The sequence below is a fragment of the Oncorhynchus mykiss genome, chromosome 6 (genome assembly GCF_057628025.1).
Source record: "Oncorhynchus mykiss isolate SJ-2025 chromosome 6, ASM5762802v1, whole genome shotgun sequence".
NCBI classification, from domain to species: domain Eukaryota; kingdom Metazoa; phylum Chordata; class Actinopteri; order Salmoniformes; family Salmonidae; genus Oncorhynchus; species Oncorhynchus mykiss.
The window spans coordinates 51,759,077-51,777,243 of NC_143027.1; the positions used below are offsets into that span (position 1 = coordinate 51,759,077).

Here is an 18,167-nt window from a genome sequence, read left to right on the forward strand (position 1 = left end):
GTCTGACAGATTTTCCGCTCATAGGCTCTGTACCTGTACGCATGTGATAAACTTAACGATTAATGAAAAAACACACAGGCCAATTTAATTCCACAAAATTATGCTAATGAACCTATAAAATGGGTAAGCATAACCGGTCAAATGTATTTACATCGACTGGTATTTCCATCATGGAATATGCTAAAAAGCATCATTTTTGCAATGGGATAATTTTTCTTTCCCCAGATAATTGGCCGGCGACAGTTTTATTTATCAGCTTTTCATGTATTTTTTGGGGCACAAAACCGGCTATTGCCGGTTTACGGAAACCCTGCATCATATAGGGACAAAGACTCCTACACACAGTGGAAAGGAGGTGTCTGGGTGCTGGGAGAAACCAATATTCATTAGAACATTGGAGTCACAGGTTGAGTAAATGTACCCAAATTCCTATTATACGTCAATAATTTATAATAAAAAAAGTATAAAATGTTTTATTGTCACATACACTGGATAGGTGCAGTGAAATGTGTTGCTTGACATGGTCAGTCATAGTACGGCGCCCTTGGAGAAAATTATGGTTAAGTGCCTTGCTCAAGGATGTTTTACCTTGACAGCTCAGGCATTCAAACCAGCAATCTTTCGCCTACTGGCCCAACCCTCTAACCCCTAGGTTAGTTAGTAGTGAATGCCATCTTATTTTTTCAAAGCCATTTTAGCTCTTGCCGTTAAGCCGACATTGCCCTGCCCCCCCCCCCCCCCCCCCAGTGTAAGAAACCTGCTAGCAAATGTTTGCGCTTTGAAACTAAATTAATACTACACTCTGAACCAAAAAAACCTCTAGTGTAGTTAGACAAATCATGGAAAGTAATGACATTTCGTTTTATTGGAATTGGTAGCCTAAAACGACTTAATAAACCTGTAATGTAGCCTGTTTTTGTCGTTTAAGAGTAAATGTAAATTTCCTTACTGGATATTCATTCTGCAGAGAGGGAATGACTGGTTCAGGCAAAGCTGTAAAGACAGAGACAGACACACTGGGTTAAAAAGTGTAGTGGTTAACCTCGAAAAAGGAATGCCAGAGGTATATTGTAGTTAGTGCAGGACCATGATTACTGTGTGTGTGTGCGTGTGTTTACACTCACTCTGTAAGTAGTGTAGTACCATCAGTACTAGAGTGTAGCTGCTGAGTGTTCCTTTACTGGCGTCGTTTATCCTGTGATGTCTGGCCCACCTCTTTACCACCAAGATGATGGGACGCACACGCCGCTCAGCTATAGACACAGAGAGAAGAGGCTAGTACAGAATTGTAACATAGTGGGCACACATCCAGCACACAGTGTGTAACAGGGTTTGAAATACTCTCCTTATTGAAATGTGTGACTTTCACCCAAATTATCTGTTTTGATATTATTAATTTGTTGTGAGTGGAGTAATGTGGTAGTGCAGGTCTGTGGTTACTCTAGAACAGCATGTACAGTGCATTTGGAAAGTATTCAGACCCCTTGACCTTTTCTACATTTTGTTACATTACAGCCTTATTCTATATTGTGGGTAGATTTATCTCATCAATCTATACACAATACCCCATAATGACAAAGTAAAAGGTTATAATTTTTTTGCACATTTATTAAAAATAAAACACTGAAATGTCACACTTACATCAGTATTCAGACCCTTTACTCAGTAATTTGGCAGCAATTACAGCCTTGAGTCTTCTTGGGTATGACGCTACAAGCTTGGCACACCTGTATTTGGCGAGTTTCTCCCATTCTTCTCTACAGATCCTCTCAAGCTCTGTCAGGTTATTTGGGGAGAGTCGCCGCACAACTATTTTCAGGTTTCTCCAGAGATGTTCCATATTGTTTAAGTCCGGCACTGGCTGGGCCACTCAAGGACATTCAGAGACTTGTCCAGAAGCCACTCCTGCGCTGTCTTGGCTGTGTGCTTAGGGTCATTGTCCTGTTGGAAGGTGAACGTTCGCCCTAGTCTGAGATTATGTGCGCTCTGGAGCAGATTTTCATCAAGGATCTCTCTGCACTTTGCTCCGTTCATCTTTCCCTTGATCCTGACTAGTCTCCCAGTCCCTCCCGCTGAAAAACATCCCGAAGCATGATGCTGCCAACACCATTCTTCAGCATAGGGATGAATACAGGTTTCCTCCAGACGTGACGCTTGGCATTAAGGTCAAAGTGTTCAATCTTGGTTTCAGTCTTTAGTTGCCTTTTGGCAAACTCCAAGCGGGCTGTCATGTGCCTTTTACTGAGGAGATGCTTCCGTCTGGCCACTCTACCATAAGGCCTGATTGGTGGAGTGCTGCAGAGATGGTTGTCCTTCTGGAAGGTTCTCCCATCTCCACAGAGGAAATCTAGAGCTCTGTCAGACTGACCATCAGGTTCTTGGTCACCTCCCTGACCAAGGCCCTTCTCCCCCGATTGCTCAGTTTGGTCGGGTGGCCAGATCTAGGAAGAGTCTTGGTGGATCCAAACATCTTCCATTTAAGAAGGATGGAGGCCACTGTGTTCTTGGGGAACTTCAATAATGCAGAAATGTTTTGGTATCCTTTCCCAGATCTGTGCCTCGACACAATCCTGTCTCTGAGCTCTACAGACAATTCCTTCGACCCCATGGCTTGGTTTTTGCTCTGACATGCACTGTCAACTGTAGAACCTTATATAAACAGGCATGTGCCTTTCCAAATAATGTCCAATCAATTGAAATTACCACAGGTGGACTCCAATCAAGTTGTAGAAACATCAAGGATGATCAATGGAAACAGGATGCACCTGAGCTCAATTTCGAGTCTCATAGCAAAGGGTCTGAATGGCGGAAAGGGGGATACCTAGTCAGTTGTACAACTGAATGCATTCAACTGAAATGTGTCTTCTGCATTTAACCCAACCCCTCTGAATCAGAGAGGTGCGGGGGGCTGCAATAATTGACATCCACGTCTTCTGCCCCCTTGCTCTGGGGCAGAACGACAGATTTTTACCTTGTCAGCTTGGGGATTCAATCCAGCAAGCTTTCGGTTACTGGCACAATGCTCTAACCACTAGGCTACCTGCCGCCCCTTACAGTATACTTACAGTACCAGTAAAAAGTTTGGACACACCTACTCATACCAGGGGTTTTCTTTATTTTTACTATTTTCTACATTGGAGAATAATAGTGAAGACATCAAAACTACGAAATAACAAATAAGGAATCATGTAGTAACCAAAAAAGCGTTAAACAAATCAAAATATATTTATATTTGAGATTCTTCAAAGTAGCCACCCTTTGCCTTGATGACGGCTTTGCAAACTTTTGGCATTCTTTTAACCAGCTTCATGAGGTAGTCAAATGGAATGCATTTCATTAAACAGGTGTGCCTTGTTAAAAGGTCATTTGTTGAATTTCTATCTTTCTTAATGAGTTTGAGCCAATCAGTTGTGTTGTGACAAGGCAGGGGTGGTATTCAGAACATAGCCCTATTTGGTAAAATACCAAGTCCATATGATGGCTCAAATAAGCAAAGAGAAACGACAGTCCATCATTACTTTAAGACATGAATTTCAAGAACTTTGAACGTTTCTTCAAGTGCAGTCGTAAAAACCATCAAGCGCTATGATGAAACTGGCTCTCATGAGGACCATCACAGGAAAAGTAGACCCTCCGCTACAGAGGATAAGTTCATTAGAGTTACTAGTCTCAGAAATTGCAGCCCAAATAAACGCTTCACAGAGTTCAAGTAACAGACATCTCAACATCAACCGTTCAGAGGAGACTGTGAATCAGGCCTTCATTGTCGAATTGCTGCAAAGAAACCACTACTAAGGACACCAATAAGAAGAGACTTGCCTGGGCCAAGAAACACGAGCAATGGACATTAGACCAGTGGAAATCTGTCCTTTGGTCCGATGAGTCCAAATTTGAGATATTTTGGATCCAACCGCCGTATCTTTGTGAGACACAGAGTAGGTGAACGGATAATCTCCGCATGTGTGGTTCCCACAGTGAAGCATGGAGAAGCAGGTGTGATGGTGCTTTGCTGGTGACACTGTCAGGGATTTATTTAGAATTCAAAGCACACTTAACCAGCATGGCTACCACAGCATTCTAAAACGATACGCCATCTCATCTGGTTTGCCTTAGTGGGACTATCATTTGTTTTTCAACAGGACAATGAACCAAAACACACATCCAGGCTGTGTAAGGGCTATTTGACCAATAAGGAGAGTGATGGAGTGCTGCATCAGATGACTTGGCCTCCACAATCACCAGACCTCAACCCAACTGAGATGGTTTGGGATGAGTTGGACCGCAGAGAGAAGGAAAATCAGCCAACAAGTGCTCAGCATATGTGGGAACTCCTTCAAGACTGTTGGAAAAGCATGAAACTGGTTGAGAGAATGCTAAGATTGTGCAAAGCTGTCATCAAGGCAAAGGGTGGCTACATTGAACAATCTAAAATATAGTTTGATTTGTTTAACACGTTTTTGGTTACTACATGATTCCATATCCGTGTTATTTCATAGTTCTGAATATAGTAAAAATAAAGAAGAACCCTTGAATGAGTAGGTGTCTCCAAACTTTTGACTGGTACTGTATGTAAATAAGGTATCTGTTTTTTGTTGTTAATACATTTGCAACGGGGTATTGTGCGTGGATTGATGAGGGGAAAAAAATTATTTAACCCATTTTAGAATACGACTGCATGTAACGTAACAAAACGTGGAAAAAGGGAATGCACTGTAAAAAAAAAAAAAGGAGAATAGCCACACTACTTAGATCCCCAGTTTTAATGTCAACCACATGCACAAACTAATGATTTATAGTTTAACCAGTAGCCAATAGCTGGAAGAGGGGGAAAGGTGAGTGGTGACAGTTAAGCAGTGATGGGTGTGGGTGTTATGTGTGTGACCTAACCGTAGGCGTAACTCCTCAGCAAGAAGGTGTTTCTGATCCCTACAGTGTTGTTTACGTTCAGATCAAACTCGACTCCACTGGAGAAAGAGAGAGGAAGAGATAAATACATTTTTTATTGAGGTTTGATATAGTCCATTGCCCATGCACTGTTCTACTGTGGACCATTAGTAACATGTACATATTTCTGTCTGTAAAGAAATGTTTGATGCACAGCCGTATTGTGTGAAGGAGGACCTATACGCTTATACCCAGTCAGCCCGAGAAATATTGGCTTCACCTCAAGAGTCTGGTTGTTCACAAGGTTTCTACTCTTCCTCTCAAGGAGTCTTTCCTTGCCAGTGTTGTCTCTGCCTGCTAAGCCTAAATGTATTTATGAAAATCAAAAAGACAAATAAAATGTGATTGATTGATACATTTTCCACCCACCTGACTTTGTCTCTGAATTTGAGGATGGGGACCTTGGCTCGGATCAGCTGCGGTCTCTCTATGTACGCTGTGGACCAGAACACACACATATTCCTCAACTCCACAAGACCTTGCACACATATTTTCGTTACTATGACTACCTAAAGTGAACACCATTGAGTGTGTTTAGTTTCTTCATCTTCATGATGCTCTCTGCGCTTTTAACGGACCTCTGAGACTATCACAGTGCAGGTGCATTTATACGGAGACTTGATTACACACAGGCGGATTGTATTTATCATCATTAGTCATTTAGGTCAACATTGGATCATTCAGAGATCCTCACTGAACTTCTGGAGAGAGTTTGCTGCACTGAAAGTAAAGGGGCTGAATAATTTTGCACGCCCAATTTTTCAGTTTTTGATTTGTTAAAAAAGTTTGAAATATCCAATAAATGTCGTTCCACTTCATGATTGTGTCCCACTTGTTGTTGATTCTTCACAAAAAAATACAGTTTTATATCTTTATGTTTGAAGCTTGAAATGTGGCAAAAGGTCGCAAAGTTCAAGGGGGCCGAATACTTTCGCAAGGCACTGTATATCAATCACTCTGGCTTCACCAGGGAACTAGAGCCCTCTAGAGGCCACTGAGGATAAATACAGCTGCTCCTTTATCATTAATACACAAACTCATGGAACAAGATGGGCCAAGCCCACCGATCTGACAGGTGAAAGCCATATGGTGTAAACAATAAAGCAGAACCTTATACAGTACCAGTCAAAAGTTAACACGTTTTTGGTTACTACATGATTCCATATGTGATAGTTCTGATGTCTTCACTATTATTCTACAACGTAGAACATTGTAAAAATAAAGAAGAACCCTTGAATGAGTAGGTGTGTCCAAACTTTTGACTGGTACTGTACTAGTATTCATAATGGATCGGAGAAAGGGAGAGGAAACAAGGAAGCTGATGAAGAGTATTGAGAGACAAAGCTGAAATGTGCTTAAAGAGCAGCGGTAGTACTCACAGAGTCTGTAGAAGAGCTGCTGAATGAGACTGAGTACATACACAGCATCATTCCTCTGGTCCACCTGACAGAGACACAGACAGGGTCAATGGGCATTATATTCACAGGAAGATAGACGGGTTAGCTGATAGTCTCAAAAACGATGCGCACGCTTTAATGGGGCAGAGGTCTGTGTGTTGTTGTGATTCTAGATGGTCAGATAGCTAGCTACAATGACAAGAAGCTGCCATGTTGCGAACTGTAGGTGGCTCGTTTCACAATGTCTTGTTTTGAGGTGTTTTGACTGATGTCACGTCTTTGCTAATATGGCTGTGTGTCTGTAGCTAGGTTTCCAACCAATTGGCGACAGATCTTCAAGTAAATATTCAAAAAATCTGCATAAAAACCATATGTGCATTTTACCACGAGGTGTGTTTCCATCAAAAGCTGTGTGTGAGGACATAGTGCACATTAAAAACACTTTTGCTCTTAAGTTCCCATGTACCAGCAAATGTGCCCAATCTGGTTTTGGCGCATGCTTTTTAGAGAAGAGTTCGCTGATAAAGTGGACAGGGTAGGTTATATGACAAGATAGGCTAAGAGCAAGATCATTATATTTGATAAAGCACCGATCATCATGTCACCAGCATTCAAATAATAGCCTACCCTCGATATTTATTGGAAATTTGCATGATCACCATGCACTTAACCACCATGTGAAGTTCATCATAACTTGTTTAATCTGCCTATACACTCATGCTTTTCCACATTGTGGTGATAGGCCTACAACATAACATATTTACTTCCAAGTTTACCTCAAAATTATGGTTATTATATCAACATTTGCACATAAAGGTGTTTCCACCACAATTGTCGCATACTCAATTTCACAACAAAAATATTATCCACCCTTGTCTAGCGTATTTTGTGTTGTTGACATTAGGACATTTTACCCACAAATTTCCTGTTTCCACCAGGCCTGTTGTGACTTTTTTATGCTTCAGGTAATTCATCCGCATTAAATGGTTGGATGGAGATCTGGTTTGTGTCTGTTACAAGTAATTGACACACTCACTGGTGCTGCTTGGATGACCAAACAGAGGTCAGCATCACTGTTCCTGCTGCCGAAACCACTCAGAGAAGAACCAGCCAGGTACAACCTCACCACTGAGAGAGAGAGAGAGAGACGGGTGGGGGTGTAGAGAATTATGACAGTAGGATGATTTAGTGTGTGTCTGTGTGTGTTACATACATGGGAAGAGTCTCTGGATCTCTCTCTGTAGTTGAGCTCTGCACAGCTCCTTCCTCTCCAGGTCAGTCGACTGCTGCTGGCATGCCTCAAAAAGCTCCACCATCTGACCACTCAGCTGAGAGACATAACAACTCACAGCATTTGTGCTGATACACACACGGGCTTTCCCACTGGGACTTGTTTTCCCATCATCTCTATTTGTTTGTGTACATCCATGTGAACGTGAATGTAAACGCCCGGGTTGGATAAAAAGAAAACCGCTACACATAATATGCATTATTATCATGATCCTGAGGCTTACCTTGTCCTTGGCATAAGCCTGCAGTGAGCTACGAGGGTTCTCTCCCCACAGGGGGGGCATCCGTGGGGCAGACGGTTGGGGGCTGAGAGGGGAGTGCTGGATTAGGGTAGACTGTGTTTCCCTGGGGCCAGGGCGGGATACAGAGGGAGAGGAGCCGACAGCAGGAGGACTGCCATAATGGGGGACAGGGGAACTGAAGTGCTGTCTCTTTAAATTATACGGGCTGTGGTCTCCACTGTGCCTCCTAGTATACAAAGGGAGAAGACACAGGAGCACACACACACAGGAGAGGAAGACACACACACACATTAGGAAACTGAAACATTTGAGGTCTAATGTTTGGAAATGGTACCTGTGCTAATGAAATAGGGCAGGTAGAAGAAAACAGAGAAAGAATAAACAAGCCTTACTTCCTCCCGTTGGCCAGTGCAGATGCATGAGGACCAGGTGGGGTGCTGGGACTTGGCTTCCAATCATATAGGGGAATATCTGAAGGACCTGCAGGCAGGGTCCGACCATGGAAACTACACACACAGTGAGAATAGGCTAACACACCAGCATGAAATATCTCAGTAGTCGATAAACAGAGCAAAGAGATCAAGTACATACAAGTAGCTATACAGACTAAAGATAATGCATTTGATTCTGTATTGCTTGCGCACATATGGCACAAATGCAGGATTAATTTTAACACGGTTAGGAAAAGAGAAGTGATTTGTCAGCTGAGGAAACAGGAAAAGTAGTCTGCAGCAGACCCAGGTTTGGAAAGTCTTTGATAATACTTTAGGGTCTTTCAATGTCATTTCAGCATGTCATGACACCCACCATCTCAGATAGTTCCCGAAATCGTTTGTGTAGTAAGAAACAGATAAGATTAGCATTCCTGCAACATTTTGTTGAAATATAATTAGATCTCTGAGAAATGTTTCTAATTGATTTCACACAAATTGTGCATTTTACATTTTATGAATCATAATATTCAATAAATATAGTAGATGAAATCTGATTTGGACCCCAAAATATTCTAACAATGTGTGAAACATGAGGATTCCAAAGAAATTGTCAAAAGCCACACACAGACCACCCACACAAATCCCAACCCAACAAGTTTGACAAGTAGTATGGAGCTGCGGCTCAGTGAATTTGTGATCGTTTTTTTACCCTGTTCAGAAAATTAGTCACTGAAGTTGTTAGGTTTATGTCCCATCTTACATCCTGATATTACCAGATTCTGACAGGTAGATGGGGCTGTTCCTGGTATTCTGTGATTAATTTTAAAATAACCCACCACCACTCAATGGTTCATCCAAAGTATAAAATGACATATTGGTTCCTTTAACCTGTAAACCAGGATTCCCCAACTGGCTGCCCGCAGGATTCTATTTTCCCCCCATTATATTGGTTTGGGCTTCTTGCAGTCAATTTGCAGTCTACATATTATTTGTAATTATGTTCCGGCCCCCTGACCATATGCTCAAAAAAAAAAAAAAAAAAAAAAAAAAAAAAAAAAAAAATTCTCCCACGGCTGAATCTAGTTGATGATCCCTGCTGTAAGCAGTGTATAGACAAGGTACAACAGCAACCCATGCTTTGGTTTACCTGCAGTGATGCAAACTGGTGAGGGTCCAAAAAGGTGACAAAATTTTATTTTTATCATTTGCATCTTTTCAGAAAATAACAAGTACATAACACATATTTGAACAATCTCAATAGTCAGGAAACATGTTCATGGTAGGCTGGCATTGCTTAACTGATGATGTGGGTCGAAAATTATGTTTTGGTTATTTAGATCTCCAGTCGCCTTTCGTTTCCTGTATATGTTTACTGTTACAGGGAATTGTTCCAAGGCCGTCATTGAAAATAAGAATTTGTTCTTAACTGACTTGCCTAGTTAAATAAAGGTAAAATAAATCAATAACGTCACTAGCCTAAATATATACTGAACAAAAATATAAACGCTACATGCAACAATTTAGGATTTTAATTAGTTACAGTTCATGTGACAAAAATCAGTCAATTGAAATAAATAAATTCAGCCATAATCTATGGATTTGACATTACTGGGAATGCAGATATGCATCTGTTGGTCACAGATACCTTAAAGAAATGGGCCTCAGGATGTCGTCATTGTATTTTTGTGCATTAAAATTCCCAGCGATAAAATGCAATTGTGTTTATTGTTCATAACATATGCCTGCCGATACCATAATCCCACAATGTGGAGCAAACCGCTTGCCAACACGACGCCATATACAGTTGAAGTCAGGAAGTTTACATACACTTAGGTTGGAGTCATTAAAACTAATTTTTCAACCACTCCACAAATTTCTTGTTAACAAACTATAGTTTTGGCAAGTTGGTTAGGACATCTACTTTGTGAATGACACAAATCAATTTTTCCAACAATTGTTTACAGACAGATTTTTTTTCACTTATAATTCACTGTATCACAATTCCAGTGGATCAGAAGTTTACATACACTAAGTTAGCTATGCCTTTAAACAGCTTGGAAATTCCAGAAAATTATGTAATGTCTTCTGATAGGCTAATTGACATCATTTGAGTCAATTGAAGGTGTACCTGCAGATGTATTTCAAGGCCTACCTTCAAACTCAGTGCCTCTTTGCTTAACATCATGGGAAAATCAAAATAAATCAGCCAAGACCTCAGAAAAAAATTGTAGACCTCCACAAGTCTGGTTCATCCTTGGGAGCAATTTACAAACGCCTGAAGGTACCACGTTCATCTGTACAAACAATAGTATGCAAGTATAAACACCATGGGACCACGCAGCCGTCAAAAAACTCAGGAAGGAGACACATTCTGTCTCCTAGAGATGAACGTACTTTGGTGCAAAAAGTGCGAATCAATCCCACCTTGTGAAGATGCTGGAGGAAACCGGTACAAAAGTATCTATATGCACAGTAAAACGAGTCCTATATATCCACATAACCTGAAAGGCTGCTCAGCAAGGAAGAAGCCACTGCTCCAAAACCACCATATAAAAAAGCCAGACTACGGTTTGCAACTGCACATGGGGACAAAGATCGCACTTTTTGGAGAAATGTCCTCTGGTCTGATGAAACAAAAATAGAACTGTTTGGCCATAATGACAATCGTTATGTTTGGAGGAAAACGGGTGAGGATTGCAAGCCGAAGACACCATCCCAACCGTGAAGCACAGGGGTGGCAGCATCATGTTGTGGGGGTGCTTGGCTGCAGGAGGGACTGCTTCACTTCACAAAATACATGGCATCATGAGGAAAGAAAATTATGTGGATATATTGAAGCAACATCTCAAGACATCAGTCAGGAAGTTAAAGCTTGTTCGCAATGGGTCTTCCAAACGGGCAATGACCCGAAGCAAACTTCCAAAGATGTAGTAAAATGGCTTAAGGACAACAAAGTAAAGGTATTGGAGTGGCCATCACAAAGCCCTGAACTCAATCCCATAGAAAATGTGTGGGCAAAACTGAAAAAGTGTGTGAGAGCAAGGAGGCCAACAAACCTGTCTCAGTTACACCAGCTCTGTCAGGAGGAATGGGCCAAAATTCACCCAACTTATTGTGGGAAGCTTGTGGAAGGCTGCCCGAAACGTTTGACCCAAGTTAAACAATTTAAAGGCAATGCTACCAAATACTAATTGTGTGTATGTAAACTTCTGACCCACTGGGAATGTGATGAAAGAAATAAAAGCTGAAATATATCATTCTCTCTACTATTATTCTGACATTTCACATTCTTAAAATAAAGTGGTGATCCTAACTGAGACAGGGAATATTTACTAGGATTAAATGTCAGGAATTGTGAAATACTGAGTTTAAATGTATTTGGCGAAGGTGTATGTAAACTTCCGACTTCAACTGTGTCCACCTCACTTTAGCACTTTTTTTCACTCCAAAAATGGTGTTGAACCATTCAGTACCAGTAGTCTGAAGCCTCTGCTCCTGTGTTGCAGGAAGTGCTCTGTTTAACCATCTAGTTGCACTTTACCAGACTGCACACTTATCGCAACTCAACACTCCTGCTGCACCACCAATCCACAGCTGCACAGAGACAGAACTGCGTTGCCACAAACCAAGAACACTATCAGTAGGTCTATGTTACACAGCATTTTGTAATAGTCCTTATTTTTCAGGTTTCAGGTTGTTGACGGGATGGAGTTGTGAAAACCAACCAATTCAAGTGCTGATGGAACAAGGTAAGATTAGAGACATGTCCAGCTGAAAAGCTTTAAGAACAGTGGCATCAGTCTTTAAAATGTAATATAAAATGTTAGGAAGAAAGGCTGGGAGGTAAAAACTCTAGCGATCTGTATCTGTGTTAATTGACGCTTTCAGCCTAGTGCTCTTTATCTAGACAGGTTACAGCAGTAATGAGTGGTAAAACATAAAACATGGTCATACCTAAAAACATCTCGCACATACATAGTGGGAGCTACTGTGCATCTCTCCTACTTTCATTATGTGTGTTCTAGTTAAATCATTTGTCAAGATGCAAAACTGTGCGTCTTTGGAAGATAAAAGTTTGTCGTGAGGAGGTAGGAGGGGGGCATTATTCATGGTCACAACCAAAGAAAAGCCTTGAAATCTTTGTCAGAGCCTAACAGGTCCATCGCCAAGTCCATTGTTCATAGCCGCAAAACAGCGCAACCCGTAGCCAATGGTCTTCACTAATATTCTACAATGTAGAGAATAGTACAAATAAAGGTGTCTCCAAACTTTGAGTGGTACTGTACATACACACACATACATTACACACACGCTGTAACATAACAGAATAGTTTCTGAATGTACTGTGTGCAGGAAAATAAAAGGCAAGTGATGTATCGGAAATTGTGTAATGGCATTATAGCCAACCTAAAATATTGTCATATAATTATAAATACAGTTTATACACGTTTTATACATATGTTCTGTATACATAGCCTCTAAAATATACATAAACAGATCATATGTCTCAGATTTTGTTTCCTTTTAAAGCTGTTAGTGTTATTATATGATACAATATCAGTACTTGTTGCATTTACAACTTATCTAAGTTCTATCATCAACTGATTTGAGCCAGTGTATGGCTGTGGATTGTTTGAATGAAATGTTGGTATATTGGCATTTAATTTGAAAAATGTATGGAATCATTCTCTAAAACGGATTGGCTAGCTAACACACAGAGTGCAGATACATTCTTCACATTCATTGTTTTACAAAACAACTTATCACTGCACTGGCAAACCATGGTCGACCAACTCCCTGACCAACATGGCTGACCTTTGGACCATCATAATGGAGGTTTATATCCTTTCTAGTATACTAAATCCTAATTCAATGGGCACAGTATTGTCCCATGAGGGTGCGGGGCTAGCCCATCATGCACAGCAGTGTTTTTGTTACTCTCTTTGTGCACATGCTTATAGGGGGCTCGAGAACAATGACCTTGTACACAATTTCGAGGACACTTTTAGACTCTTGAGCACTGCTTTCAGAAGTACCGGCTTAAAAGTATACAAAACCTCCGTTCAATTTCTTTAAAAACGTGTTCTCTTTAGTCTATATGGACATACATACATACATACATAGAAAGACCCATCCAGCAACATTATTCCATGGGATTGCCTTACTTTGTGTTAGCGATGTTTCGTGGAGCCTCAGCTAGTTGCTGGTGATGTTGAAGGAAGGCCTGAGGTAGCGGGTAGAGTCCATTACCGTGCCCGTTTTTGGAGTTGTAGGGCGGGCATCCCGCTGGCGCAGCGCTGGGGTACATGTTGCTGCTCACGGAGGTCCAACATCAACTGTGCCTCGGTGTATCGGTCTCAGGCTAGATGAAGAACCAAGAAACAACGCCAAGATCTTAGCCAGCAGTCCTAAATATTTTTATCATTTAGCTAGCAAGCTAGTTATGCTAAATTAGGTAACGTTAGCTAGCTATTAAGCTAACGTTAGCAGTTTCACTTCTAAGTCTGTTTTTGAGTCTCTGCATCAACATCATCTGTTAGGCTGGAGAAAAAAATAATTGCAGTAAAAACATGTTTACTTTGGAGATTCGGAGTTTGCTCGTCAATAGCTCTCGTGCAGAAGGTCCTAGGATGATGAGTGATATATAGAATCAGATGATGGTACAGAGCTAGTTAAACCCTTTGTGTTTACGGATATTCGAACTCTTCCCTTAACAGAGACAAAAAGGAGGCAATACGATGTTTTCTTGGCCTCTGGTGATTTAGGGACCATCGTAAAAGTGCACTACCGGTAATTGCGTGTAAACTACAAAAATGTTTTTAAATTCCTATTCAGAAGGGTTACACCTATATGAAGATTACACACTGCATGGCACCTCCAGTCACTGAAGGGCCCAGCATTTGTATTATTTACCTCTAGCTACCAAGGGGGCAACATTTGACCCATTTACAAGGAAGCTCCCTATCTAGGTGAAATGGAGATGTAAAACCACATAATGTGAAGTCACTGACCCCCTCATCTATGCTATATTAATGATATTTTCAGGTCATTACTTCCCTGATTTTACAGCCATATTTCTTGTGATAGGTCTGTATTTCAATACCTTCCTATCAATATAAGCTACAGATCTAGAAACAAGTGTGGTGGGTTCCTTTACAGCTCTTTCAAAATTATTCCCCTTTGATTTTGTACAAATATTTATCCTATTATTATTATTTGTTCACGTACAGATCTAATTTTCTTTAGCTCTATCCAGATGGTTTTGAAATCTAACACTGAAAACTATTCTCAATATTGCACATATATATTCCATAGTGCCCTCAAAGCTAAAGAGCCTGGGAATAAGCACATCCCTCTGCAACTGGATCTTGGACTTCCTGACCAGCTGCCCCCAGATGATAACGGAAGGTAACAACACATCCGCCACGCTGATCCTTAACACGGGGCCCCTCGGGTGCATGCTCAGTCCCCTCCTGTACTCCCTGTTCACTCATGACTGCACAGCCAGGCACGATATCCCCGTCTGTCCTAGCAAAACAGTCTTGTAGCCTCGCATATGCTTCATCCAACCACTTCCGTACTGAGCGCATCACTGGAACTTCCAGTGGAACAGCTGAGTCAGAGTTGAACTCTATTTGAAGTCAAAATCGAGGTTAGTAACTGTCGATCTGATGTCCAGAAGTCAAATGTGATAATAGTGTGAACTTTCTGTACAAAAAAAAAAAAAGAAGATAAACGCGATAAAAGTCATAGAAAAGTTGCGTTGGAACTCGTAAGATATGACCCTTCTCAGTCAACATTGGCGAGAGGTTTGCTTTGTTAATACAACTCATGGATTACAGAATAAAGTTAGGAATGTTCATGCGAGACAGGAGTTAGGATTTTGCGTTTCATTGGCATTGGGACTATATAGGAAAATATATATGTTATATGTTAAGACTTCAGTTGACAGAGATGCCTATGTAGTGAATTGTGCATAGGCCTATCAAATTTGTGACTGTATTTTATAGGGTATACTGTAGGGGTTTCCTGTAGGGTTTATTAACTGCATTCGGGTTGCGTGTGCAGTCTGGCAGTGTCACTTATGTGTGTGCTTTTTATGTCAGTTTCAGTTATGCGTGTGTGGAATTTATGGCGACTATTTGTGAAGTAAATAGGCTAAAGGCTTCCATGCATCAACCAGCTTGGATAATGTCCTATTACATTTTTAGCTAGTCTGATGCTGCGCATGTTGTGTATTTTGTGGAATTGCATTAGTGCAGACATTAGGTATTTTTTTCTTTATTTCCCTGGTTTTGTCATTTTATTTTGCGGGGGAAATGTGAAGAGTGTTCCCTGGACAGTCCAGGGATCCCAGTTACCCAGGTTAATCTCTAATGTATACGGTTAGAAATGTGGTATTACACACCAAATGGTTCTGTAAGTGGTGTATGGCCCAATCCTAAATCATATGGACTTGTGGAGATCTGAGTGGATTTGACTGGTGTAAGCAATATGGCAATAGCTTCAACTTTCCATCTTATAGTATTTGGAATTTTCACCATACTGCTTATACCAATCTCCACAACCTTTGATCTCCACAAGTGCATAGGGCCTAGGTTCAAAGGGTTTATTGGATATTGTTCCTATGATATTGCCCTTTGGAGGATGCTGTCTTTTGGAAGGGGTCTTAAACGGGTGTCTTGACTCTCTGATCATTTAGTAGCTTAACATGGTGGGCCTACTTCTCATAAGAGAATAGTTTCTTACCCTGATGTCCTGGCTAAATTCCAATTTGAACCCTCTACCATAATGTTCATGTAATCATTCCTCTCACAAGTACTTATAGCTCAGGAATCCACTCTCTGCTCTATGCAACTAACACTTATGTGTTGGCAGCTAAAAATAGCCATTAAAAAAATATTTATTATATTTAAACAACTAATAAAAGATTGTTTTGGGCTTCATCAATGATACAGATGGAATGGACAAATACACAGGTCAAAGGGATATGCAAAGAACATTTGCAAAGAAACTATTCAGCTGGCGTGCCAATGAGAGGTGTGGTTGTCAATTCAATTTGTCCACAGGTTAGGAGGAACTGTGGTCAATGGCTTCACCTAGTGTCAAAATACAGAACATAAAACAATAAATCAAAGACAGAGGCAAGGCAAGCATGTTACAACTGCACAAGTGAGCAAATATGTAAAACCACTGCTAGAAGTGGTAGAACAAAGACCTAGGTAGGGAATATATGTTAAAACTGTACAATATTGGAATGTTTTTTCAGTGTTTGTTTCAAAACCATCTGGATACAAAGAAACATAAACTGTTAACTGTACCTGACTTAGTAACCAAGGCAATAAAAGGAAAAAATATATTTATAGAGAATCAAAAGGGAATAATTGTGAAAATTTAAGGTGAACCCAACGCACTTGTTTGTAGATCTGTAGCTCATATGGACAGTGAGCTATTGAAAATCTGGAAATATTCATAAAAATTAGTGCAATGGAAAAAGGAAATTCTAATGGGTGCACTATGGATGAGGTAGGACTGTGACTTAACATCAACTGGTTTTACAGGTATATGTAATTTGGATAAGAAACTATTGAAAATTAGATATCTATGTGAACAAAGAACCACAGCTGTAATAGGATAAATATTTGTAGAATATCAAAGGGGAGGAGTACAAAAAAAAGGTGTAGCTTTCATAAGAGAGGTAAAGTTTGCACGTTTGCAGACAACACAACAGTAGTAGGCTTGATTACCAACAACGACGAGACAGCCAATAGGGAGGAGGTGAAGGCACTCGGAGTGTGGTGTTAGGAAAACAACCTCTCACTCAATGTCAACAAAACAAAGGAGATGATTGTGGACTTCAGAAAACTGCAGCGGGACCTGGTACGGCAACTGCACTGCCCACAACCGCAGGGCTCTCCAGAAGGGGGTGCGGTCTGCACAACGCATCACCGGAGACAAATTACCTGCCCTCCAGGACACCTACAACACCCGATGTCACAGGAAGGCCAAAAAGATCATCAAGGACATCAACCACCTGAGCCACTGCCTGTTCACCCCACTACCATCCAGAAGGCGAGGTCAGTACAGGTGCATCAAAGCTGGGACCGAGAGACTGCAAAATAGCTTCTATCTGAAAGACATCAGACTGTTAAACAGCCATCACTATCACAAAGAGGCTGCTGCCTACATACAAACTTAAAATCATTGGCCACTTTAATGAATGGATCACTAGTCACTTTAATAATGCCACTTTAATGATGATTACATATCTTGCATTACTCATCTCATGTGTATATACTGTATTTTATTCCATCTATTGCATCATGTCTATGCCGCTCGGTCATTGCTCGTCCATATATTTATATGTATATATTCTTATTCCATTCCTTTACTTGGATTTGTGTGTATTAGGTAGCTGTTGTGGAATTGTTAGATTACTTGTTAGACATTGCTGCACTGTCAGAACAAGAAGCACAAGCATTTCGCTACACTCGCAATAACTTCTGCTAACCATGTGTATGTGACCAATAAAAATTGATTTGATTTAAAGGAACCCTCCACACTTGTTTGTAGATCTGTAGCTCATATAGACAGTGAGCAATTGAAAAGAAGACCCATAACTGCAAATATTCATATAAAATCAGTGCAGTGGAAAATTGAGATTCTAATGGAGGAGGGAGGTCTGTAACAACATCGGGTTTACAGGTACACATCATTTGGATAAGAAACTATTGAGAATTAGATACAGTTTAAGTCGGAAGTTCACATACACCTTAGCCAAATACATTCAAACTCAGTTTTTCACAATTCCTGACATTTCATCCAATAAAAAATGCACTGTTTTACGTCAGTTAGGATCT

At 40.7% G+C, this 18,167-nt stretch overlaps 1 protein-coding gene across 2 annotated transcripts in view; it reads right to left on the bottom strand.

Annotated features, from left to right (window-relative positions):
* Nucleotides 1–14,090, bottom strand: part of tent2 (terminal nucleotidyltransferase 2) — a 44,208-nt gene extending 30,118 nt beyond the window's left edge. Inside the window, exons 1-11 of one of the 2 annotated variants that reach the window (XM_021606785.3) lie at nucleotides 13,886–14,090; nucleotides 13,473–13,669; nucleotides 8,266–8,379; nucleotides 7,856–8,099; nucleotides 7,555–7,669; nucleotides 7,378–7,469; nucleotides 6,324–6,387; nucleotides 5,314–5,380; nucleotides 4,888–4,964; nucleotides 1,125–1,253; nucleotides 950–993 (exon numbers count right to left, since the gene is read on the bottom strand). In XM_021606785.3, the coding sequence (XP_021462460.3) occupies nucleotides 950–993; nucleotides 1,125–1,253; nucleotides 4,888–4,964; nucleotides 5,314–5,380; nucleotides 6,324–6,387; nucleotides 7,378–7,469; nucleotides 7,555–7,669; nucleotides 7,856–8,099; nucleotides 8,266–8,379; nucleotides 13,473–13,615 (1,089 nt within the window). In that variant the 5' untranslated portion in view covers nucleotides 13,616–13,669; nucleotides 13,886–14,090. The remainder of the gene's footprint in view (nucleotides 1–949; nucleotides 994–1,124; nucleotides 1,254–4,887; nucleotides 4,965–5,313; nucleotides 5,381–6,323; nucleotides 6,388–7,377; nucleotides 7,470–7,554; nucleotides 7,670–7,855; nucleotides 8,100–8,265; nucleotides 8,380–13,472; nucleotides 13,670–13,885) is intronic. The other variant, XR_016496748.1, reaches the window with a different exon arrangement.
* Nucleotides 14,091–18,167: the final 4,077 nt, after the last annotated feature.